General features: G+C 41.3%; 1 protein-coding gene across 4 annotated transcripts in view; it reads right to left on the bottom strand.

Moving 5' to 3' along the window:
• Positions 1-23,612, bottom strand: part of LOC145360983 (bromodomain-containing protein 4-like) — a 157,797-nt gene extending 134,185 nt beyond the window's left edge. For 3 of the 4 annotated variants that reach the window (XM_080216496.1, XM_080216497.1, XM_080216499.1), the window contains exon 1: positions 22,281-22,426. In XM_080216496.1, coding sequence (XP_080072622.1) covers positions 22,281-22,327 — 47 coding nt within the window. In that variant the 5' untranslated portion in view covers positions 22,328-22,426. Of the gene's footprint in view, positions 1-22,280; positions 22,427-23,513 lie in introns of those variants that run through there. The other variant, XM_080216498.1, reaches the window with a different exon arrangement.
• Positions 23,613-27,559: the final 3,947 nt, after the last annotated feature.

Below are 27,559 nucleotides of genomic sequence, written 5' to 3'. Positions count from 1 at the left end.
ATAAATTGCCGGCAACACTCGGTTCTCAGGCCAATTATGATACAAGAGAAAGGGAAAAATTGGAAATGTAAACCATGGAAACTGATGTGTCATATTTATTGTCCAGAAGTAAAAGCGACAGGAACTTCAACCACGTGGGGTGCTTTTAGAAATGCCAAGATATTTGCATAAGCAACAAAACCATTATTTAACTGTGTACCACAGCAGAAAAGCACGTACTAACTGTACCAACTTGGCAAAAGACCAGTGATCATAAAAACTGATGCACTTCTGGCACAAAAAGATTTTGCATCACCACAAAGATGCATAGCAATCATTTTTACTCACTGCACTAGAACCTCTATGTCCCAAAACGTTAACTTTGGAAGTTTCACTACAGCCCACAATCTCGGATTTTTTTCACATTGAGCACACTGAGAATAAACCTCAGGTGTATTCTACATTAGAATACCTCAGTTTCGCATCATAAAGCTTTAATTCAGAGATGCAATATTTTCACATGAATGAAGGGAATTCCCATATCAAACTAAGTCATATACAGATGCAGCAAATCAGCTCTTCAATTCATTTTCCACCACAAAGTAAAATTAGAGGTATAAGCATACTGCCAGTCACTGCACACAACTTGCAGAGCAACACGGTGGTTAGCATTGCTTTCTCAGCACCAGGGACCTGGGTTCAATTCCCAGCTTGGGTTACTGTCTCTGTGGAGTTCACATTCTCTCCATGTCTGCATGGGTTTCACCTGGGTGCTCCGATTTCCTCCCACAGTTGGAAAAATGTTCTGGTTAGGTGCAATGGCCGGGCTAAATTCTCCCTCAGTGTACATGAACTGGTGCAGGGGTATGGCAACTAGGGAATTTTCACAGCAGTATTAACGCAGGCCTGTTTGTGACACTCAAAAATTTTCCCCTCCTAGCTATCAACAACTCTCAATTAAAGGTGTATTTCAGTAACCTGCTCGGCATTATTACGATCAAGTTAAACATTGTTCATTAATAACTTGTCCAACTCCATTGTATTTTAACTGTGGCCTTTTTCTGGCAGACAAACAGGAAAAGTGAAGTACATTTAGCAGAAGCACTCTGTTGTAGAGCATGCATCTTAAATTCCCACTTATACTCAATTTCCAAAGTCATGTGAATCCGATCAGATTTGAAGTGCTGCCACCATTGTTGGCAATGGAGCTTCTCTTCATAATTGGAATCACTGCCACAAAAGCCTCAGGATTACATGCCAGCAATGCTTTAAAAATTCCAGAGGTAATGCTACCATGTCATTGGTCTTGTTCAAAGTGTTTTATGTTATTATTGCACATTTGTTAGATCGTAGGACAAATGCACTAATATCAGAATAGGTTTCATTATTACGGAAAAATTATTGCACTTTGCATTCAACCAGAAGTTTTAAGCCAAATTCCACCCCCCCCCCCCCCCAAACTGGAATTATTTCAGTGAATAAAGGCATAGTATTCAACAGCCTACTCAACTCAACTGACAGCCCAGATGAGACATTGCTCAAAATGAGATTATCAATACGAAAAACCAGCTTAAAACTATAAACCGTCAGCCATTAATTTACACTTCTATTGCAAAACATATATATAATGCAACACATGCACAATCTGTAGACCAAAAACCATGCAAAACTAAAACAAAATCAAATTTCAAACTGACAAGAATGTGCAAAATCTGACCAATTTATTTTTGCTCACTTTATTCCTGTAAAGGGCTTAACATCCTGCTGAAATGAAGCTCCACAAAACATCAGATTTCTTCTAATGGCTCACCCAAACAGCCAACTAACATTTGGGCCAGAACAGAATTGGCACACTAATTTATGTTGGTTTAATTCTCGCCTCACCCGATATACATTTGTAATTTTAAACACAGCAAATCTCACCAGATAGGAAACAGGAGCAAAAACTGTGTTCGATATTCATCCCGTAAACCCAGGAAATCATTCATAACCAAGGGAACAAATCTGCACATTAACTTAAAGCACTCACTTAGCTCACTGAAAGATTGCATTTTTTTGAAAAGGATTTTGGATTGAATTTCTACCAAGGCAATGAACTGTTGTGAATTAACTTCTGCTTCTCAGTTTAGATATCATTCTATTCAATATTCTCTCTGCAGCCATTACAAAGATATCAGTGTCAATCTTCCACCACTAGAAACATTCCCTCTCTCAAACTACAGGTCTCTTTCAATCTGCTGGCTTGACTTTTCTTTAAAACCAAGGAACTGAACGTTTCACTTGTAATTAATTTATTTTTCAATTTATATTTAAGTAAACCATGGAGATATCCATACAAGGTCATCATTCCAACAAAATAAAAATGCTGTGACTTTTACATCTGTAGTTTGATCAGCTTTATTGAGCAACCTTGAGAATCTTATTTTAATTAACATAGCAAAATATGGCAAATACTAGAAATACAGGTTAGTCAATATCTGGGCAGAGAACAAAAATTACCATTTGCATTTTCCTCAATTTCTAATTAACACATCTATGCACATTAATATGCAGTGACAGTAAGCCACATTCCAATGCAACACAAGACTGCAGACTTTCATCATGTAACATTTGGACACTTGATACAGAATCAGTTGTGGCACCACATTCAAAAATTTCCTACTGAAAATAGTAGTTCCTTCCTTCATCACTACAAACTGCCTCACGTTCAGTTGAGCAGCAGTTTATCTATACTCTTTCAGCTCCACTTCTCACTTTCAACTTTAGACAAATGCAGTGTTGCACATATGGGCAGGATGCCAGGCACACTTACACCCATCTGGGAACAGAAACCAGTGGTAAAATTAATACATCATGGTATCATTTACAACCAATGCAGAGTCCATAACTAATTGACACTGCATACTATGGTGTATCCACAGGACTATCCATTACAAAACAAAAAATACCATTTTATCCACATACAAGATTTTGTTTAAAATATGATGCCCACAGCAGATGATAATAAAGGCTTTTGGAAAAACATACACACGGATCACTTCCATTTCAGAACACTTTGGATATCTAAAGAGGGTGAAAGAGCTGGATCAATGTTTTCTAAAGGTATAAACTTTGGAGAATTTGATTACTGTAAAATGATTGTACCACTCTTAAATTTAGCCAGAAAAATCTATTAAATTACTTTGTTCACATTGCAAGTCCACTCATGCACATATACTGCAATGTCAAACCAGCTCTAGCTCCACATTTGATTTACATATTTCCATGATTTATTTAGACTTGACAAAAGATTGCCAAACAGCTAGTTGCTAGTGTCTCCAAAAGAACTAGCTAAAAAGATAAACTGGAAATAACTTGCAACTGAATATTTTAAACTTAAATACCGTTTAATCTTCCACGTCATTTGAAATAATAGTTCCAAATTGGTATGCTAATTCTGAACACTTACAGTCTGTCTGCATTTAATCACATCTTGCACTATTGATGTGATCCATTCACAGCTAAATTTAACACTTTTTGTTAAGTCAGAGACACGTAGACTACTCCACTTTCTATGGTCTAATGTCTCATTGTATGCCTTGACAGATTTTCACTGTCTTAACTTGCCAACAACAGTTGGACATTTGGTAGGCTTGACAAATTTCAGGTTAAGCCATTTATATTTAGGATGTGTATTGCAAATCAGCTATACTCAGAACTAGTCATCTCCTGAAAAGATCCATTGTGCTACGAATTCTCTACAGTATCACCAGTACAGTAGAAATTAAAGCAATTTATAACATTCCTCCGAGGGCTCCATACACCCACCTCAGCTATAAATAGCATTAAATCAATACGACTACTTTCAGACAGTTTAGGGTGTGTTCAGTTTTATTTTTCATTGACACAGCAACAAAAGAGAGGAAAATCAGAGTGCATAGGAAGGAGTCCGCACTGGACAGTGACAATTTTAAAAACTAGGTGATGATATGCAACATGCAATAATTGCTGTAAATTGATAAAATGTTCTTCTCGCAATCTTTCAAAAACACTTCAAAGCTTTTCACATCATGAAGTAGTTTGACTAAAGGCTGTTATAGAAAGAAACTTATGAACACATGCTGTTAAATGGCCTCAACTTCCAAAAACATTTACACAAACAAAAATATAAGTAAAACAAATAAGTAAAAACCTAGACGTCTGCTGCATTTTGAAGCTAGTCTGAAGTGTAAACTAATTTTGATCATGCAGATGGGAGATTCTCATTCTGTAAGGGTTAAATTTTGGATTATGAAAACTTTTCTTTTGTAACTTTAGCTGATCAAACTGGAAACATTAGCCAGCACAGCATGTGGTCCAAAACAAAAGTAACTGCAATATAATACGCTGTCTGATCATGTCCCACTACAAATGGAGTTCCCCACTAATGGAAACCAAATGACCTCTGACAAAAAAAACCACTTAACCCATAATGATCACAGGTTCCTCAACTTTCCACTGCTTAGTGAAAAACTGATAACGCTCAAATAAAAGGCACATGCAGTATCAGAATAACTGAGACAAACTATGATACAAAATAGGAACAACTCAATTCAATTCATCTATAAACCCATAGCCTCTAACCACACTACAAAATGTCAATTTTGGCCATTAGTTCTGAAAATTGCTATCTACCAACAAGTTTGTGCTTTATGAGAGCTACAGTTCAGTCTGTAAACTCTGCAGCTTTTGGGCAATGCAATGGCAGCAATCTCTAATGGATGTATTGCTTACACTCAACACAGACCCCAGGCCATTTCTATGAAATATACCAATCATGAAGAAGAAAATTGGCTAAAATAAAGCTGCAATAAAATGTAGAAAAGGAAACAGTCAAGACACAAAAGTCAACTTCAAAAATACTGAAGGTAAGAGTTAAAAAGCACATTTCTTGCTTTCTACTTGAGGGAATAAGGTAGATAAGAGCACACAAAAGTACATTTAAACTTGTCTAACTTTTCCAAATGCATAATTAAGAATGGAGGTAGTAAGTAAGCTTAATATTTACCTGGGTAACCTCATTATTGTAATAGCTTATCTCAATAACATTGAGCAGAAACATGCACTAACCCTAATCCACTGCCCGACACATTAAAGGTTTTGATTCTCTTGCTGTATCAGTAACATGCAGTTGTTAGAACTTAGTTCAATATGAACACTGATGCTGTAGAAGAAAAGCTGGATTTGACTGGACATGTTCACAAGACATTAAAATAACAGGTTGATATAGGTATAAAAAAAAGTCACCACTAGTTTCTCTCGCAAGAAAAATACAAATGCATTATAGAACAAATTGAAGACAAGATGAAAATTTAAGGAATTAGGAGAAGCGGCTTCTATTAATTAAAGCTGAGACTGAATTTCACTTCCAGGTTTAGCTGTTGAATGTGCATAGTTTTTATTTAAAGATTAAATTGGATTTGTGAATGAATGGAAAGTGGATAAGGGGATTTGCAAACAGGGTATTTGGACTCCACTTAATTCAATGCTAAGTGGCAGCACACTTTCATCAAATGACAAACACACATTTCTAGGTACATTTATAGTTAATTTTAATCATTTGTAACATCCAAAATGGATAGGTGGTTTGTTTCAATTTTGCATTTTGAAGAAATTAAATTAACCACCTAATTTTTAAGGTAACTCTTTCTCCAAAAGATATTGTCATCTTGCATTTGAAGTAGGAAAAGAATGCTTTCAGAATTTAATACAAATATTAGTGGATGCCTTGGTGATTATTTTCCAAACGTCGCTGGATTCTGGCAAAGTGCCGGAAGGTTGGAAAACGGCTAACGTTACGCCGTTGTTTAAGAAGGGCGGCAGGCAAAAGGCAGGGAATTATAGACCAGTTAGTTTAACGTCTGTTGTAGGTAAAATGTTAGAATTCGTGATCAAAGAGAAAATAGCGAGGCATCTTGAGGAGAATTGTTTGATAGAGCAGACGCAGCACAGTTTCGTTAAAAGGAAGTCGTGTCTGACGAATTTATTGGAGTTCTATGAGGATGTGTCTAGGGCGGTGGATAGAGGAGAGCCGGTAGATGTGGTGTTTCTTGATTTTCAGAAGGCGTTTGACAAGGTGCCTCACAAGAGGTTATTACAGAAGGTCAGGGGGCATGGAGTTAGGGGTAGGGTGTTAGCATGGATAGAGGATTGGCTGTCAAATAGGAGGCAGAGAGTGGGGGTCAATGGGTACTATTCGGATTGGCGGTTGGTGACTAGTGGAGTGCCTCAGGGGTCGGTGCTGGGGCCTCAGCTATTTACCATTTATATAGATGATCTGGAGGAGGGAACCGAGTGTGTGGTGTCGAAATTTGCTGATGACACCAAGATTGGTGGAACGGCAAATTGTGCGGAGGGTGTGGAGAGTCTGCAGAAGGATCTAGATAGGCTGGGCGAATGGGCCAGGAACTGGCAAATGGAATTTAATGTTGGCAAATGTGAGGTTGTCCACTTTGGTGGGAATAACGGTAGGAAGGACTATTACTTACGTGGCGAAAAACTGCAGCATGCGACGGTGCAGAGGGACCTCGGGGTCCTTGCGCATGAGTCGCAAAAACCCAGCCTGCAGGTGCAGCAGGTGGTCAGGAAGGCAAATGGGATGCTAGCCTTCATAGCGAGGGGGATTGAATATAAAAGTAGGGAGGTCTTGCTGCAGCTGTATAGGGCACTGGTGAGGCCGCAGCTGGAGTACTGTGTGCAGTTTTGGTCGCCACACTTATGCAAGGATATTTTGGCCTTGGAGGGAGTGCAGAGGAGGTTTACTAGGCTGATTCCGGAGTTGAGGGGGTTGAGTTATGAGGAGAGGCTGAATAAACTAGGCTTGTACTCGTTGGAGTTTAGAAGAATGAGGGGAGATCTCATTGAGACATATAAGATGATGAATGGGATGGATAGGATAGAGGTGGAGAGGAGGCTCTTCCTGCTCAGAAAGGACAGTAGGACTAGGGGGCACAGCCTCAAGATAAAGGGGGGGCAGTTTAGAACGGAGTTGAGGAGGAACTTCTTCACTCAAAGGGTGGTGAATCTCTGGAATTCTCTGCACGTTGAAGTGGTGGAGGCTGCCTCACTAAATATTTTTAAGACGCGGGTTGATAGGTTTTTGATAGGCAAGGGGATTAAGGGTTATGGGGAGAGGGTGGGAATGTGGAACTGAGACACGACAGATCAGCCATGATCTTATTGAATGACGGGGCAGGCTCGAGGGGCTAGATGGCCTACTCCTGCTCCTATTTCTTATGTTCTTATTAATGCAAGTTAATAGTTTGAAGCCCACTTTGCCATTATATCCTTCAAAAACACTATTCTGATCAGCATCTGCACTTTTAACCCTACTCAATGGGAGTGGCCTCTGAAGTGCGGGCAAGTAATGAAAACATGTAATAAATTCACTCTCAGGCACACAATCCTTTCCAGAACATGCCAGCAGCTGCTGCAGCACAGTACCAGAGGATGAAGTAGGCAATGGAAATCAAAATTCCCCTTTCTAGCCCATGCAATTTACATATAATTCCCCAACTTTGTCAATGTGCTAAAAATTTGATCTTTTGCTATTAAAGAAGTTAGCATTCACCCAAGTATTTTAAACTGTATCATTTATTTTGTCTCTTTACAGAAATCAGGAAATAAAAGTAAATTTCCTTTTTATTCAAGTCACAAGGGGGAGGGGGGGGCACGACTCTATTGTCTAAAGATGAAACAAAGATAGAGAACAAACGTACACCACTTTTTAAAAAGTTGAAAACATTAAATGGTGATAATACATGTCGGATGCAACACCAGAAGGAGACAATTCAAGGATATGGGTAAGTCATTGTAATATTAAATGTGAATATACCACAAAATACTGGGTGTAGCAACAAGTTGTTCTCTTCTTGTGGAAACGGCAAGTTATTTCTCCCCCCAAATCCTGTACATTTCATAAAATTGAATCACTAGAAACAAGATGAGAGAACGGTTTATCAACACTTATTCCGTATTTTTCTAAAACTGCCATCCACTGCATGAGTTCTAAGCTTATAGTAATTTCAAACAACATGATTTTTGAGAGAGAATAAATCTAGAGGCCAGATGGGCTGTCATTGAAACAATAATAGAACAGATGGGGTTTGACCATGGCAGCAATACAGTTAAGGTGACTAACTGGTTCTTTTTCATTTCAATAATAGTTTTGTATTCACTACGGTATGCTTAATTCATTTGCACATTCAGTGCAAGTTGTATTTGATCGGCCACCAAACCACTACGTTAGGATAAAAAATTAGTACTCTATGGAAATTACTTATTCTTCAGAGACAACTACTTCCAGGATGGAAGCTAGGCCAATTCATTACACATTATACAACACAGCACACCATCACTATAAATCTTGGCTTACAAGACTTAAAATTAAGACAACCAAAGATAAACATTCCAGTACAACAGCCTCTACAATTATTCCTGTGTCTATGAGAAAAAGGAGGAATAGTCATGACCTCAAGGCATCCCATAGCACTTCATTTTCAATTAATTATTTTTGTAGCATTGTAACTTTATCAAAAATGCAGCAGCTGCTTCGCAACAAGGTCCCACAATTAGCAAATAAACAGCCAGTTAATCTGTTTTGGTGTCAGCTGAGGGACAAATGTTGACCAAGGCCATGGGAAAACTCCATGAAAAATGTCAAAGATTCCTTTATGCACATCTGAATGAGCAGACAAATGTCTTAACGTCATCTGGAACTCTACACCTACAACATTGCAGTTCTCCTTCAGGACTGCATTCCATGTCTGTCTCAATTATGTGCTCAAGCCCCAGACAGGATCTTAAACTCAGCTTCCTGGCTCTCAGACAAGACCACTAGAGTAAAAAAGCCATTAGCTATATAGTTCCTCCAACCTTGTAACAATAAGCTTGAAAGACAGTAGTTCCAGGTTTGATTTCCAGATGGCATACATTACTGAGAGCTCAACTAGTCAGGATTATTCATAGTTACTTGTTAGTTGAAATTTTCCTGCACCTATGTAAGTAACTTCTTAGAGATGGGAGAAAACTGGGGAGTGGGGTGGCTGAGCTAGTGCAAAGCAAGACAATGCAAGTTAGTAATTATGGTATAGATTAGGTAGAAATAACTGAAGTACAAAACAAGGCAACATTAAAAATTAGTCTACTGCTACAATTGCAAAAAAATTTCTAACTCTAATGGGATAGTCAAGGAGATAGGAGATTTTACCTACTAACATTTCACACTTGACATGCCTTCAAACTCATCTTTTCAAAAGGTCAGCACTTTAATGAATACAGTGCAACAAATGGGTAATTTTAAACGATCTGTGTAATCATTCATTATTCCATCTTACTTTGGTGTAGAAAAGCAACTTATTCAAAACAAGTGTTTTGCTCAGCCTTTAAGCAGAGGCAAAAGTAAACATCAAACAGTTACAAATAAAGTTTATTTATTAGTGTCACAAGTAGGCTTACATTAACACTGCAATGAAGTTACTGTGAGAATCCCCTAATTGCCACACTCCGGTGCCTGTTCAAGTACACCGAGGGAGAATTTATCATGGCCAATGCACCTAACCCGCACATCTTTGGACTGTGGGAAGAAACCCACGCAGACACAGGGAGAATGTGTAAACCCCACAGAGTCAGTGATCCAAGCCGTGGAATTGAACCCAGGTCACTGGTGTTGTGAGGCAGCAGTGCTCACCACTGTGCCACCCCAAATCATGGAACATGGCAGCTTCCCACTGAGGAAGCTTGCTTGACAGGCAGGGATACTAACCTCTCCGTTAACAAAGAAGCTGTAACTAAATTTTCAAAGCTGGTACTTCAGTTGCTTCAAGATTAACGGGTACTGGAAAAGCATTGTACTATGGTTGGTACAAATGCTACTCAACTGATTTTTAACTACAGAAATATTCTTAAATTTGAAAACTACACAAAATGAGGGGCACAGTAAAAATTAGTACTCTATTCAAGTTGCTGAACCATGAGCATGGTCTTCCTACTTGGCAAACAAATTTCTTGCCTGTTGAATTTCAAATCTAATCCTCTCAGTCAATCCAAACCCCACTGCAAAAGTAATCATGTGCAACTACAACCACTATTATTTTTGACAGGAATCAGTAGGAAGAACTCCAACACATGTTTAACAAAAGTTGCTTGCTCAACTAGTGTTTTGCCAAGATTAGTGACTCCATGTGAGCCAAAAACATACCAAACAAGCCTACCCATATTCAAACAAAGCAGCAATGGATGTGACCAATTCAAAGAAGAATTTTCAAAACAAGTGTGGCTTTTCATTTGAAGACGGGAATAGGTTTCCATTCTTTGGATATTGAAGAAAGTATTATGAACCTAAACACTCGCTAACATTCCTTCCACTTTAATGGGTCAATCACCAATAAACAAAATCACATACTTCTGCTTTGAGGTCATCCTGCCCACAGATCATACATAGGTGAGTAAATTGGCCCATGTTTATAGAAAACTACTGCATATGAAAATATAAAATGTCCATCCCAAAACAGCCATAGAAACATGCTGGCAATAAAAAAAAAGGAATTGAACTTCACGCAATAGAACAAAGCATGATTATACAAAGAAGAGAATCTCAGTCCACCATTTAAAAATCTCAGAATTTCAAGAACACAAGTGACTTGTTCAGACAACAAAGCAATCCCCCTACTTACATGTCTCACCAATACATTGCTGAAACGTAAAATGAAAGTAGGCCATTATGATTCCCTGGACAATTCTCTTGCCTAACTCCAATCAACACATGTCAAACCACTACGCCAACATTTTTAACTAGTGGCCATATACATTTGCACAGGAAACATTGCCAATTAACTTAAATCCAAATGCACAATGTTGATTTAAAATATCCTGCAATTATATACCCCCTTTAACAAAGAAGGGCATATCTCTGGGAAGCATCTTTAGAAATCAGAAAAATAATGCAGACGGGGGAAATATTTTGATGGAGAGCAAAAGCTTGGTCAAAATGAGGGTGGCATGATGGCACAGTGGCTATCACTGTTGCCTCTCAACACCAGGGATCCAGGTTTCATTCCTGGTTTGGGTTTCCTCCAGCTGCTCCTGTTTCCTCCCACAGTCCAAAGACATGCTGGTTAGGTGCACTAGCCATGTTAAATTCTCCCTCAGTATGCCCGAACAAATGCCGGAATGCGGCAACTAGGAGATTTTAAAATCTGTGAAAATGTAAGCCTGCTTGTGACACTAATAAATAAATGAGAACAAAGGTTTCTGGGAATTTAACAAGAGTCTGAAAGGCAAGAAAGGAGTAGGTTTTTTTAGCACTTGGTCCACGGATGGCAGGGAGGGAGCAGAGCATTGGAGGTGTTGCGAGTGCAGGAAACAGGTTAAAAAGTAAACATATGTTGATAATGTTACATTTGGCCAGGTTGGTCAATGAGGATGAAGCAGAGTGACTTGGCACAGGTTAGGATATTAACACAGCCAGTGTTGAGCTAATGTATATGGAGAAGGAAAACAGGCCACAAAAGCACCAGATTAGTCAATCTGGAATGACAAAGGTGTAGATGATGGTTTAACTGACAGATGGACCCTTGAGAAAAAAACTACCTAACTTAATTCTGTTGAGTGCTTTATTTTAATTTGGTGTGATCGTCTGTGTTTCTAATGTTATGATGATATAGAAGAACAGTCAACATGGGAGTAGATCAAATATAGCAAGCTACCCCTTGACTGTGCTCAGTGGGCATCTTGCAGAGCTTGGAAAACACAATATCTGGAAATTATTAGTCAAGAAATCAAGTGCACTGGAAAGGGGCTATAAGAATCTAGGATTATCTTAAATTGTGGCATTAATCATCTAGCCAACTGAGCTACCTTACAATCTTATAAAGAACCCATCGTTTTGAAATATAACAAGTACTTTGTCATGATTCACAAACGACATCACAGCTACTTGATAGCAAGCACTGGTGGAACTATTATAAATACTACTAAACACATGATTTGTTCAAGATGTCCAACTTAATAATTAATTTGAAATTAACACAGTTGCAAATACCCAAGCCTAGAAGTCTCCCCTGACATGTCAACATAAAAACAGGCAAAAACTGACATGGCATTGTGTACTCTGCCAAGAGCCACTGTCCTTGACTGGCATGCTTATAGGCAGACTTACAGTAGAGGTGACTAGTTAGTGACCAGGAGCAAGAAGTTAGTCCAATTATCCCTTTGTTAACTAAGTGGTTGCAGTGCCTATACCATTGCACTCTCAATCTATCGACTATCTCAGTACAAATTGGGTGCAAAATGTTGGCACTGTGGCTCAGCTAAGTTGTGAAATAACTGTAACTATACGAGTACAGAGACATCAACGTTATAGGCATCAAGTATTCCAATTTTGTTAGTTCTATATTTCATGAATGACCTGTACAGCCAGAAACAGTCATCTCAGAAATGCACTCTGGCTCTGAAGTGACATTCCAGAGATCTGTCTAGCTATAGCACTATTCTATTCCAATTAACAAATGAAACTCTCCCATGCAGGATAAATTTTATTTTCCGCAAACCAGGTTAATTAATTGTACATATATCTGTAAATAGGTTAGAAACTTATTGAATGCCAACAATAACACAGTTGATTTCTGGACAAAAAAAATCCCATCGGCCTATATTTATTCATTTTCATTCAAATCGCTATTGGCAATCCGCTTTTCTAAGTTCTATTGTCAGTAAATTGTTGCATTTTATAGATTACTCGCATAACCACCCACATTCACTGCTGACTCATTCATAAGCTTTTCGCCCTTTGTGAAAATTCTCCCTCCTACACAGAATTGGTTAAGACCAGATGACATATGCAGGAAAATTTGCATGGAGGAAGTACTGTCTGCACAACAGATTCTGTTTACTCCTCCCCTTTGGCATCGGTCAGAGCCTGATTAAAATAAAAACAAAGTGCAGGAAAGACTCAGCAAGTCTGACAGCATCTGTAGAGGAGAGAAACAGTTATCTGACTTGAAATGTTAATTCTTGTTCCTCTCTCCACAGATGCTGCCAGGCTTGCTGTTTTCCAGCACTTTCTGGTTTTATTTCAGCTTTCCAGCATCTGTGGTATTTTAAAATAAAATACCAGTTGCCTTTCACTTAAGATAGAGTTCCAACAAATCCAAATAATTTTGTATAGCCCTGACACTAAACTACTACAGCCCGTAATCTAATTTTATCCCTGTTCCTCTAGATTCAGATTCAGTCTGAGCGCTACAAAATCCAGTAGCTGGCAGCTATTCAACATTATCAAATCCAAACAACATGGTAGGAATATTCATCCAGTCAAAGTTAACCTAATAAATGTCAATGAAGCATTAAAAGTTCAAAGATTTTTTTTAAATGTCAGAACAACCTTACTTGAAGCACAAACTGACTGCATGACTCGCTGCACACAAGCAACCAATGTCACTACAACAAAAACAGAAAATGCTGGAAAATCTGAGCACATCTGAGGCAAGAGAATACTTTTGAGTCTGGATGACCCCGCATCAGAGCTAAAGACAAAGAAAATAGAACAAATCCAGCACCATCCCTAGCTGTCATCATTATCATTTACATTCTTAGTCTTTTTGTCTATGGCATTCCTATCAATTACAGCCAAACACACAAACAAGTATGTTTGCACATCTCCCGATGTGGAGATGCCGGCGTTGGACAGCTCCCCACAGATGCTGTCAGACCTGCTGAGATTTTCCAGCATTTGCAGTGTTTTGCCTTTCACCAAGGTCACTTCACTGGCTTCCTTCCTTTACACAGTAAGAAGTCTCACAACACCAGGTTAAGATCCAACAGGTTTACTTAGTAGCACCTGTTGGACTTCAACCTGGTGTTCAGAGACTTCTTACTGGGTTTACCCCAGTCCAACGCTGGCATCTCTGCATCATTCCTTCCTTTACTCCAGCTTTCTCCCATGGCAAGAAAAGTTGAATTCAGAAGCCTATTTATTACAGAATAGACTAGTATCAAAAGCATCCTCCAGAGAATGAAACAGATTATAAATTATTCCTCTTAACCCACTATCACAAAAAATCTGTTCCTAGAGTCTGCAACATTGGGATGACTTTCTAACTTTGTGACCCTCCCTCCTGCTTCTCCCCACAACCATTCCAATTTTAATCTTTTACAAGTGGGAAACCAAAATATCAAATCGAGAGAGAAATTCAAAAGATCTTAGGTCAGAGAGATAAATAACAAAACAGCAAACACTGAAGGGGTGCGTGCCCGTCAGCTAAAATACATTCACGCAGCATAATACTAAGCTGCACGCAAGATGAAATTCTTGTCAAATGCAAGTAATACAGAGACTATCAGATTGTGGCACTGCACAGCACGAAAGAAAAATGGCATAAAATTGCAAGTAGCTAAAACGAAAACCAATCCATTAGTTATTAATGGCTGACAACATTATAAAGACTTGGAAATGCTGCAAACTAGAGGAATGGTTCTTATAGACCACAGAGGCTGTATTAACAATTCCCACGGACCAATGAAAGCAGCCAATGATCAATAAGTCACCTAGACCAGACTATAAACCCATCAACACAGATCAACTGGAAGGGAAAATATCAACTAACAAACATTGCTAACTGACTGGGTAGAGGGGGAGAAATATGTTTTAATACAAATACTCAACAGCAACCCAACCAGCCCTCAGCTATTTCTGATCTCCCAATTCACTTTCCAAAAAAACTAGTTAACCTTCATCCACAGCTTTTATTTTGACACATCATTGAAGTTGTTCCTCATGGTGCGGTCCATCACAGACAGATCACTGTTTTAGTTACACGCACACACCTTTCTCCCCTTTAGGGGTAGTAGGGAAATGCTGGAAAGATTCACAAACTGATCAACCAATTGAACTGCAGGATGAACACTCCTTCCTTGGCCGACTAATCCTGCTGTTAGACTTGGAAGCTGGAGCTTCTGGTGGAGAGGTAGGGCACTACCATTGTGTCACAAGACCTGCTACAGGTTGCGGTGTCATTCAGGAAAGTTAAATAGATGGACAGCCAAAAAAACTGGATACCGATGCTACAGAAGGGAGGTAGCACAATGGTTAGGACTGCTGCCTCTCTGCTCCAGAGACCTGGGTTCAATTCTGAGCTTGGCTCACCATCTATGTGGAGTTTGCATGTTCTCCCCAAGTCTGCGTGGGTTTCTTCCAAGTGCTCTAGTTTCCCCCCACAACCCAAAGATGTGCAGAGTGGGTGCAGTAGCTATGCTAAAACTGCCCCTTAGTGTCCCACGATGCGTAGGTTAGAGGGATTAGCAGGGTAAATATGTGGGGTTAATGGGATAGGGTCTAAGTGGGATTGTTGTCTGTGCAGAATCGATGGGCTAAATGGCCTTCTTCTCACTGCAGGGTTTCTATGGTTCGAAGCACAATTCAGAAGCTCCAGAAGAATCTGTGACAATCCTCACTGAAATGCTTTCTTGCTGTATCCCTGTGTAGTTTTCCTCATTCAAACAAATTACCACAGATGCTGGAAACCTGAAGTCAAAATAGCAGATGCTGGGACTACTCCACAGATTCACTTCTCAGGCTGATGACCTTGATCAGTTCCAATGGGAGGTCAACCTGTAAAGTTGACTGCTTCTCTCTCCACAAGATATACTGCCAGTCCTGCTGAGCTTTTCAAACATCTTGTTTTTAAAATGGTTCCTCTCACCTTGGTAAAACAAATGTTCCACTGGAAAAGCAACAACTTGCATGGCATGCAAAAACTAAATATGTGGGTTGAGGGAAGTTACCCACAAACCAACGCACATCACCTCAAAATTACTCCAGCAAATAACTTAAAACCCTAATGGTTTAAATTCCTCTTCTGACAAGAACACAGTTTGATGTGTTTCACCAATGCAGGTTTGAAAATGTCATTCAATAACCAACTCATTTCAATGAAATCCTATTTCAAACACAGATTGGCTGAATGAAGAATTTACACATCTACCACTACACTCCACTAATAACTTAATAATATTGACCAATAGAAATTAAAAACATTTGCGTACATACACGCAACACTAAGTCTGTGTTTACCAAAATACACGAGCTCGCTTGGTTCAGCATAATGCAAGTTGCTAAATCATAAGCAAAATTTGTGTTGACTCATGTTCAATTAGTTAGTCTCAACCTGAGTAAAAGGTCCTGTTGGTTGGTTCAGCATTTCCAAGGTGGAAAAGCGAAATACCATCCACCAATATTACTCACTGCCTACTTCTGTCCAATACCATCTGATGAAAATGCATATGGGCAGGCATGACAGGTTTGAGCATGCTCCATGATGAATTATTACCAATAGCTTCAACTTATGTAGCACCTTCAAACAGTAAAGCATCCCTAGACATTCTCTATTTCTTGTAGGTATACGGATAAGAATTTTAAAACTGAGGCTCTGAACCACGAACAAATGTAGGGTCAAAAGCAGACAGTGACGTGTGAATGGAGCTCGAGTCACAAGCAGATGTTGGATGAACTGTGTTGAAGGGTGGAAGATGGGAGGCCATCCAGGACTGCATTGTAATAGCCCAATCTAGAGATGACAATGGCATGGATGAGTATTTATAGATGATCTGGGGCATGGGGCAGAGATGGGTAATGTTGCAGAAGGGGAAATAGGTACTCTCTGATGTGGTGATGATTGAAAGGTCACCTCACAGTAAAATAGAACACAAAGGTTGTGGAACAGTCTAGTTCAGCCTCACAATTGGCAGGGAGAGGAATGGAGTAGCTGGCAACACATTCTCAAGTGATATCACATTGTCGACAACAAACAGAAGTGTGGCACCATCCACGAAACTGTACCATATTTAAATGCCAATGCCTCAGAAGGGAAGAAAAACATCCCAGATAAAGTCTAATCAGTACAAAGTAATGTCACATATTCAAGTGAATCAATTCATTGTATTTTATTAAAAGAGTGAGCTAATTGGCAGGCTTCACATCAGATTGTGAACAGACACTTCCCTTCCTCCCATTCCCCTAGCTACTCAATTTCCACGCAAGAAATTTTTACCCTGGGGACTTTCTGGTTCAAATCAGGTGTTGCAGAAATGTTAACTTTTATTTCCCTTGCAGAATCATCAGACAAGGAAAATGCTTCAAATTGACTTTTTTTTAAAACACACACATACATATACAGTTTTCTTCTATCTTGCCTTGATGGACCTATATCTTTGCAAGAGATCGCACTGCAAAGTACAAAAAATTAGTAACAAAAATCATACCACTCATTTCCCAAATCCCAACTAAATTTCTCCCTCCCCCAGATGCTTTTAGAAGCGAGGCGAACTGAAAGTGTTGCTGTCACAGTCTTCATAAATTAAATTTAACATTAGAAAGGAATTGATTCCTCCATATAACAATTACATCTTTTGAACTTAGAGTGTTATCCTTTTGCACAGGAATAATCCATACAAACTAACACAAATGCTTTAGTTCAAATGAATCATAGGATTCCAAATGAAAACAGTTAACATAAGTACTAAAATCAAAGATTTCTGGTGTTGTTATAAAAAGTACTTTTCCTGAAGGCAGATCTGAATAACTAGGTACCAGAAATACAAGAGAAAGCTACATGCATGTCAATATATAAAACTCAACTTGAGCCAATTGGTGTCAACAAGAACAGGAGATGTAAATCAAAAGACACAGGAGATTCCTAATACACATCTAAAACAGTTACCAGTCATCTTTTGATTTATAATGCTCCTGTGAAGCATCAAGGTGTATTATATTAAGTTATTGTTTCTTGGACAAACTCCTAATTAGTCCCAAAAAAATTATATCAAAAGTAACTGAGGCACAATACATCAATATGATAGAATACAATATTTCAGTCAACTGTGAATTGGATGGAAGTAATAATTTTAAAGAAAAATGACTTTATACATTTTGGATGCATGTGTAATTGCTTAACCAGTCTGCACTTCAGGCAGACAATAATTCCTGTAACAAAAACAGAAAATCCAGAGATCTGACAGCATCTGTGGAGAAAGGACAGACTCAAAACATTAACTGTTCTTTCCCCACAGATGCTGTCAGACCTGAAATTTTCTAGCATTTTCTGTTTTTGTTTCAGATTTCAGCATCTGCAGTCATTTGCTTTTATTTTCGTGAATAATTCTTGTAATTTGAATCAAAATGTACTAAGCTAAATATCAATTCACCCATTTACTTTACTATCAAGTCATTCTTTTTCAATAAATAGCCCCACCTCCCTTATTTTGCAGTGACAAACATCTGGCACTGGCTTAAAAGAGTCAACAGACCCACAACTTAATTGGCATACATCAATAAGCACTCATGTTCTGCAGATATAGATTATACATACAGACCAAAAAAAAGATACAGCATCTCACGTCTAAGTTTTGTTATAATTGAGCCCTGAAACCACAGCAGCCAAGATTTCCTAAGCATCATATATCACCTATTGCATAAGAATACACAAATTTAAAAATACTTCTTCCCTCAAACATTTTGTAGGTAAAATGTTAGAATCCGTCATCAAGGAGGAAATAGCGAGGCATCTTGAGAGGAATTGCTTGATAGAGCAGACGCAGCACGGTTTCGTTAAAGAGAAGTCGTGTCTGACAAATTTACTGGAGTTCTATGAGGATGTGTCTAGGGCGGTGGATAGAGGAGAGCCGGTGGATGTGGTCTTTCTGGATTTTCAGAAGGCGTTTGACAAGGTACCTCACAGGAGGCTATTGCAGAAGGTCAGGGGACAGGGAGTTGGGGGTAGGGTGTTAGCGTGGATAGAGGATTGGTTGTCAAATAGGAGGCAGAGAGTGGGGGTCAATGGGTGCTATTCGGATTGGCGGATGGTGACTAGTGGAGTGCCTCAGGGGTCGGTGCTGGGGCCTCAGCTATTTACCATTTATATAGATGATCTGGAGGAGGGAACCGAGTGTAGGGTGTCGAAATTTGCTGATGACACCAAGATTGGAGGAAAGGCAAATTGTGCGGAGGGTGTGGAGAGTCTACAGAAGGATCTAGATAGGCTGGGCGAATGGGCCAGGAAATGGCAAATGGAATTTAATGTTGGCAAGTGCGAGGTGGTCCACTTTGGTAGGAAGGATTATCACTTACGTGGCGAAAAACTGCAGCAGGCGACGGTGCAGAGGGACCTCGGGGTCCTTGTGCATGAGTCGCAAAAACCCAGCTTGCAGGTGCAGCAGGTGATCAGGAAGGCTAATGGGATGCTGGCCTTCATAGCGAGGGGGATTGAATATAAAAGTAGGGAGGTCTTGCTGCGACTGTATAGGGCATTGGTGAGGCCGCAGCTGGAGTACTGGGTGCAGTTTTGGGCGCCGCACTTACGCAAGGATATTTTGGCCTTGGAGGGAGTGCAGAGGAGGTTTACTAGGCTGATACCAGAGTTGAGGGGGTTGAGTTATGAGGAGAGGCTGAATAAACTAGGCTTGTACTCGTTAGAGTTTAGAAGAATGAGGGGAGATCTCATTGAGACGTATAAGATGATGAATGGGATGGATAGGATAGAGGTGGAGAGACTCTTCCCGCTCAGAAAGGACAGTAGGACTAGGGGGCACAGCCTCAAGATAAAGGGGGGGGGGGCGGTTTAGAACGGAGTTGAGGAGGAACTTCTTCACTCAAAGGGTGGTGAATCTCTGGAATTCTCTGCCTGTTGAAGTGGTGGAGGCTACCTCGCTAAATATTTTTAAGACGTGGGTTGATGGGTTTTTGATAAGAGAGGGGATTAAGGGTTATGGGGAGAGGGCGGGAATGTGGAACTGAACCACAACAGATCAGCCATGATCTTATTGAATGGCGGGGCAGGCTCGAAGGGCTAGTTGGCCTACTCCTGCTCCTAGTTCTTATGTTCTCAAACCAATTGCAAAATTATACAGAACAGCTTTTACAATAGAAATTCAAACTGCACAAGCCACTTAAAATTACAATTACCAAATGTAAAAGATACTCTATTTGCTACAGGCAAACTGCACCGAAGACAGGCCCATAACCAAGTGAAAATATTGGTTAAAAAATCTACAGTTCTGTCACCATATGTCTTCCTACAGATATATTGCAAGATATGCCACCACCTACAAACATTATTGAATTTTCTTAGGTTTGTGAAAAGTATGAAAGTTCAACATTATATAGAATAAAATTTGGATAAAAAGAATAATTTTGCATACCTATTAATTATATTGCTTGTACATTTAAACTTGTTTGGAAATAGTTCTTGCATCAAATACCAACCCAGAGATATTATAACCATATTCCCAATGATAAATGGATATTGATAATTCATATAGTTAATTAAAAATTGTTTTCCAAAGACATGTTACCTTGATGCATCACAACATGAAAAAACAATGTTAAGCCTTTTACAACATGAAAATATCCTTATTATTATATTTACTGGTGAGGTAAATGCAATGTTGAGGAACAGCAATTTAGTCAGTGCAAGGATTCAACTACAAGCTTAACACAATACAAACTTGAAGTGCATTTGATGACGACTTATTCTGGAGACAAACGCCAATAAAGTAACATCAAATTAACCCTAATTTGCAATATTACATAATCAACCATCAAACTAAAAGCAACATGGTGAAGGTTGATATGGAATCAGAGTCCAAATCTCTTAAAATACAGATTGTGAATGCATGTTGTCCTTATGAATCCCAGAAGGCATTTAATTAGGATTGTACAAGAGATTAACAGCAAAAATGAAAGCAGAGGAAATGGTGGTAACAGTATGACAAGAGTTGCTAATTAGGTGGGACGTAGAACAGAGAGAGACAAGGGATTGAGAGCATTCTGACTGACAGAAGGTGACAAGAGATGTCCCCCGGGATCTGTAGTAGCACCTCAGCTTTTCACTGTGTACATTAATGACAGATGACAGTTTTACATATCAGTTTACGGATGAGACAGAGTGCAGATGGGAGTTGGAAGCAAGAATGGGATAATGACAAACTCTGCAAGTGAGCAAAACCATGGCAGATAAAGTTCAATGCAAGCGAAGTACAAAGTCACCAACTTTAGACCGGTATAAATAAATCAATTTTAATGGTGAGAACTATAGAGAAGGAACGGAATTTAGCTATGCTTGTACATAAATCAAAGCACGTGAAATGTATTCAATAGGAGTAACATGATACTGGCCTTTACCTCGAGGGTATTGAAATACAAAAGTGAAAAGGTAATGATGTTTCTGATGTGCCAGGTCTAAAATTGATAGGAAAGAGTTACAGAAGAGCAAAGCAAATGTGAATCAAGATATAGCACAGGCATGATTCAACAGAAAGTCAATCAGAATTGACGGCTTAAATGGCCTACTTCTGTTCCCATGGTTGCACCATCAGCCGCATTCCTGTTGACTGTCAGGTTCTGGAGTGACTATACATAATACGAAGGACGGACTGCAACTGCACAGTTTAGCTTTATGGCGAGAGGAAAAGGTTTCTACTGCGGTAGCTTACGCCTATCTTTAAAAAAAATCGAGATAAAGCCCATAAACTTCGCACTTCCGCACATGCACTTTTACTTGTCGAAACAGCCGACACCTGAATTATTATTTAAGTAAACAAATCATAGGAACCTTTGTACGGCCTTGGATAACTCCAAATAGCATTCATGAAAACGAAACGTCCGAATACTAAATGAATATTTGATTTGGGCTACACTTCATGCGTGGTTTTAAGCTACGAATTCAGCATTTACCCGAAATACACAAGTGACCTTTAGGGATGCATTTGCATCTCTACTCAGAATCAAACAATTACCATCTCTGGCCCCTTTTAAATCGCTCAATAACCTCTGAAGCAGCTCAGCGCAAAAACGCAGCTTGTACCTTCGGCGATTTGGGGATGGGGAGCGTTTTCAGCCCTGCAGCACACAAGAGCCCAGGCACTTAGCCAAGGCCTGGAAGGGAGGGGGCACAGAGGCTCCGCACTCGTCCAATCCGGCATTTTGAAGCGGGCGGGCTCGTTCCGATTTCACCACAACGCGTACAAAAGTGGCGCCCAGCTCCCAGGCTCCGGGCCCTCCCGCACGCACAAAATGGCGTCAGGAAGCCGTTTCCCGCTCAGGGCGCCGACAACAATAAAAAGCCGATGCCCACCCGCACCCTTGCTCGATCGCCGGCCTCTGCCTCCCCCCATCTAACCAACAATTCCCCCGTCCCTCCTCCTCACCACCCATCAGCTTCTCCGCCTTGCGGCCTGGCCTCAATCCGCACCACCAGCCCCCCCCCCTTCCCCCGCCGCCATCAAACACTCACCGTGTGGTTGGGCCTGCCGGGGCCGAGGATCCGCTCTCGCGCTCCATCGTGCCACCCTCCCCCCGGCTTACGAGTCCACCCTTGGTGTGGGAGAGGGCAACCGGCTAGCCGGCGCCTTTGGAGGCAGGGGAATATGTGTGTGTCTATCCCCTTCTCCCGTTCCCCCCCCCCCCAACACACACAAACACACACCTCCCCCTATCCAAGTTCTTCTGCCCCTTCTCCTTTCTTGATTTTTTTTTCCACCCCCACCCTCTCTCCGCTTTTTTTTAATAAAAGCCCGACAACGAGTCACTCCGCTGAAAGGAAGCCTCCGGTCGGCGAACGGCACCCCCAGCCCCCCCCCTCCCCAACATTCGACGACAGCTTTATATACCGCCCGCCATCTTGGAGGCGCCCATTGGCCGGGACTGCCCCACGTGAGCCGCGCCGACCGTCCCCATTGGCGGAAGACGGCCATGTGACGCCGAACGGGCACCCCCATTGGCCGCTACCCTGCCTGTGAGTCATAACTGGGGGGGCACCCCCGCTCTCCCTCACACATATTTTTTCGGTGGCGTCGCACGGCCCGCTGAAGGTGAGAGCGTTTGAAAAAAAACACAGCCGACGGTTTTAACTACAAAAGGTTTGGGTAATGGCCTGAGGCCGTTCGATGTGGTTATGGGGGGGGGTGTTGGGAAGTGGCGGCGGCAGCAGCCGCTATCGTTTACGACGCGGCTCCCCCCCCATACTCCTTGTCGGGAGATGGGGGGGGAGCGAGGGAGTGGATTGGCGGGGAGTTGGTCACGAGTCGCCGGCCTCGCTCCCTCATTGGTCAAGCAGAGTCACGTGAGGCGGAGCCCGACGGCCGCAAATTTTCAACCCCCCGCCCGCCCCATTTTCCTCCCCCCCACCCCATCATGATCGAAACCCACACAGACACCAGGGCCTGGATCCAGAGAATGCTGCCTACCTAGTTACCCCAAGTACAAAGCCAACATATCTTTGCTTCTCAGGAGGGGCCTGGGGCCTCTATTGAGGCCATTTCCACACAACTCCTCTATCTCTGTGTTTCTTACTCTCTTCCCACCCCCCCACCATCAATTTGCTGCGCCGAGGTTTGACCCCATTTTCTTCCACTCTCCAGTGAAGCCCAGCGGCCACACTTGTTTGGCTATTGACTCTGCGTTCGCTCTCGACCGCATTCTCTGCTCTGGTTTGTTTGTTTGTGTTTTAAAGGGGATTTTTTTTTACCTTGTGTTTGTGCGCGCGCGGCGTCCCGATCCCACACAGCCTTTTCGGCCTCTGGGTGACGTCAGACGCACCGTGCGTAATCGCCCGTCAATCAAAGCTTCCCTGGACACGCCCCCTCCCTCTTCATCATTCCTCACCACCCCTGTGCCCGTGCCTTAACCCCTCTGAGACATGGTATGCACCTTAATCCCACTAACACAAGGTGAATAGTTTAAAGTTCATTTATTAGCGTCACGAGTAGGCCTACAGTAACACTGCAATGAGGTTACCATGAAATTGCCCTACTCGCCGTGTCTCCATTCAACTATTTTATTTGTTAGTGTCACGAGTAGGCTTACATTAACACTGCAATGAAGTTACTGTGAAAATTCCCTAGTTGCAGTACTCCGGCGTCTGTTTGGGTACCCTGAGGGAGAATTTAGCACGGCCAGTGTACCTAAGTAGAACATCTTTCAAACTGTGGGAGGAAACCCACGCAGACACTTGGGGGGGGGGGGGGCGGACAGACAGGGACCCAAGCCAGGAACCGAACCCAAGTCCCTGGCGCTGTGAGGCAGTAGCACTAACCACCGTGCTGCTGTAATAAAGACAGGCCTGCAATCAAAGGACCATCCTCTTTGCCTACATCTTAACCCAAGGTGTATAAAAACAGGTCTGCGATTGAAGAATCTCTTTGAAGTGTAACTGTTGAAATGTCAAAGCCAATGTACAAAGAATAGTACAGCACAGAAACACGCCCTTCAGCCCACCGAGTCTGTGCCATCGCAGGTGCCTCTCTAATCTAGTATTTTCTTGCCTCTTCAGGGTCCATATCCTTCTACTCCCTTCTTGTTCATGTTCTATCCTGATGCCTCTTGAATGTTGTTATAGAATCTGCTTTCACCACCTCCTCTGGCAGCACTTTCCAGGCATTCAGCACACTCTGTGTGAAAACCTGTCCCTTACATCTCTTTTAAACTTCCCCCTCTCACTCTCAACCTAGTAATTTACCCTGGGTAAAGACTCTGACTATCCACGCTATCCAAATCTGTCATAATCTTATAAAGCTCTATCAGATCCCCCCTCAAGCTCTAACACTCCAATGAAGTTTGTTCAACCTTTCTTCATACTCCATATCCTCCAAACAAGGCAACATCCTGGTAAATCTCTTCTGCGGCCTTTCTAATGCATTAACAGCCTTCTGGTAGTGCGGTGACCAGAATTGTATACAATACTCCAAATGCGACCTAACCAAAGTCTTATACAGTTGCAACGTGATTTTCTAATTCCTATACTCAACATCCTGACCGATGAAGGCCAGCATGCCATTGGTCTTCTTGACCATCTTGTCTAACTGAGTTGCCACCTTCAGGGAACTATGGATCTGTGCTCCTAGATCCCTCTGTATGCTAATATTTCAAAGGCTCTACTATTTACTGTATACTTTCCTTCTGCAGTAGATCTTCCAAGTCACATCACCTCACATTTGTCCAGATTAAATTCCATCTGCCATCTTTTGGCCCACATCTCCAGCTGATTTATGTCCTGCTGTATTCTCTGACAATCCTCCTCACTATCCAGTACTTCCCCAATTTTTGTATCATCTGCAAATTTACTAATCAGACTACCTACATTTTCCTCCAAATGATTTTTATACATGACAAACAATAGAGACCACAGCACTGATCCTTGTGAGACACCACTTGTCACAGGCCTGCAGTTAGAAAAGTACGCTTCCACTGCTACTCTCTGCTTTTTATGCCCAAGCCAGTTTTGTATCTATCTTACCAGCTCACCTCAGATCCCATATCAGCCTGCCATGAGGAGGAGCCTTATCAAAGGCATGACTAAAGTCCATGCATACAACATCCACTGCTCTATCCTGTCAATTTCGCTTGTCACTTCCTCAAAGAACTCAATCACATTTGTGAGACATGACTTCCCCTTCACAAAACCATGTTGCCTATTGGTAATAAGCCTATTCTGTTCCAGATGTGAGTATATCCTATCCCTAAGAGTCTTCTCCAATAATTTCCCCACCACTGATGTATGCATCACAGGCCTATAATTTCCCGGATTGTCTCTTCTACCCTTAAACAATGTTAGCGACTCTCCAATCCTCTGGTAGTTTGCCCTTGACTAAACAGTATACAAAGATTTGGCCAAAGTCTCAGCAATTTCTTCCCTCACTTCTCAGTATTCTGGGATGAACCATATCTGGCCCTGGGGACTTGTCCACCTTAATGATTTTCAAAACCTCCAATACAAAGAACAAAGAAAATTACCTCCGACCATGCTGCCCAACTTAAGTAAAACCCCCTACTCTTCCAGGGACCATATCCCTCTAGTCCCATCTATTCATGTACTTGTCAAGACACCCCTTAAAAGCCACTACCATATCTGCTTCTATTACCTCCCCCAGCAACGAGTTCCAGGCATCCACTACTCTGTGTAAAATATCTGCCTCGTACATCTCCTTTAAACCTTGCCCCTCGCACCTTAAACCTATGTCCCTGAGTAATTGACTCTTCCACCCTGGGGAAAAGCTTCTGACTATCCACTGTGTCCATGCCTCTCACAATCTTGTAGATTTCTATCAGGTCTCCCCTCAACTTCCGTCGCTCCAGTGAAAACAAACCAAGTTTCTCATAGTTAATGCTCGCCACACCAGGCAACATTCTGGTAAATCTTTTCTGTACCCTCTCCAAAGCCTTCACATCCTTCTGGTAGTATGGTGACCAGAATTGAACACTATATTCCAAGTGTGGCCTAATTAAGGTTCTATAAAGCTGCAACATGACTTGCCAATTTTTAAACTTAATACCCTGGCTGATGAAGGCAAGCCATTTACTGTTTATTTCCTATCTGTATTAGACCTTCCAAAATGCATTACCTCACATTTGTCTGGATTAAACTCCATTGCCATCTCTCCACCCAAATCTCTAACTGATCTATATCCTACTGTATCCTCTAGGGTCCTCATCGGTATCCACAAATCCATCAACCTTTGTGTTGTCCGCAAACCTACTAATCAATCCAGTTACATTTTCCTCCAAATCATTTATATATATTACAATCAGCAAAGGTCCCAGCACTGATCCCTGAGGAACACCACTTGTCACAGCTCTCCATTCAGAAACGTACCCTTCCACTGCAACCCTCTGTCTCCTTTGAGCCAGTTTTGTATCCACCTTGCCAGCTCACCTCTAATCCTATGCGACTTCACTTTCTGCACATGATCCCATCAAGGTTTCCTCCCTCTGTTTAGATGTGACATTCTCCCTAATCAATAAAGCAACACTCACACCTCTTTTGACATCCTCTGTCCTTGCCTGAAGCATCTAAATCCTGGAATGCTAAACTGCCAGTCCTGCCCTTCTTTCATCAAACTCTCCGTAATTGCCACAACATCATACTTCTGTGTAGTAATCCAAGTTCATCTGCCTGACATGTCATGCCCCTTGCATTAAAACAAATACACCTCAGACCATCATGTTTTGTACACTCTCCCTGTGTTTTATTTCTCTTAGCCTTACTAGAACCATTCACGCAGTTCTCCATAGTCTCTGTGCTGTGGCTCTTTTTGATTTTCGTCTTTGTTTTCTCTGCCTTCACTTTTCCACTTGCTGCCTTTTGTTTCTGTCCCCACCTTACTTCCTTCAGACTTCCTGCAATGGTTCCCATCCCCTGCCACATTAATTTAAACCCTCCCCAACAGCACTAGCAAACACTCCACCTAGTATGTTGGTTCCAGTCCTGCCCAGAACAGCCACCTCATGAAGCTTGCAATTTGATCAATAGCCACCTGATAATCAGTTTAAGAATCATAGAATCAATCCCTACAGTGCAGAAGAATGCCATTCAGCCCACTGAGTGCACCAACTCTCCTACAGAACATCTTATCCAAGCCCTATCCATGTAACTCCACATTTTTACCCTGCTAATTCCTCCATCTTGAGACAGTGAGGAGCAATTTTGTCTGGCCAATCCACCTCTCAAATGTGGGAGGAAACCAGAGCACCCAGAGGAAACCCATCGAGACAGTCACCTGAGGCCAGAATTGAACC

The sequence above is a fragment of the Carcharhinus amblyrhynchos genome, chromosome 33 (genome assembly GCF_965287045.1).
Source record: "Carcharhinus amblyrhynchos chromosome 33, sCarAmb.v2.hapA, whole genome shotgun sequence".
In the NCBI taxonomy this organism is placed as follows: Eukaryota; Metazoa; Chordata; class Chondrichthyes; order Carcharhiniformes; family Carcharhinidae; genus Carcharhinus; species Carcharhinus amblyrhynchos.
The sequence above is the reverse complement of the archived record's forward strand: the minus strand, read 5'-3'. Positions and strand labels throughout refer to the sequence as shown.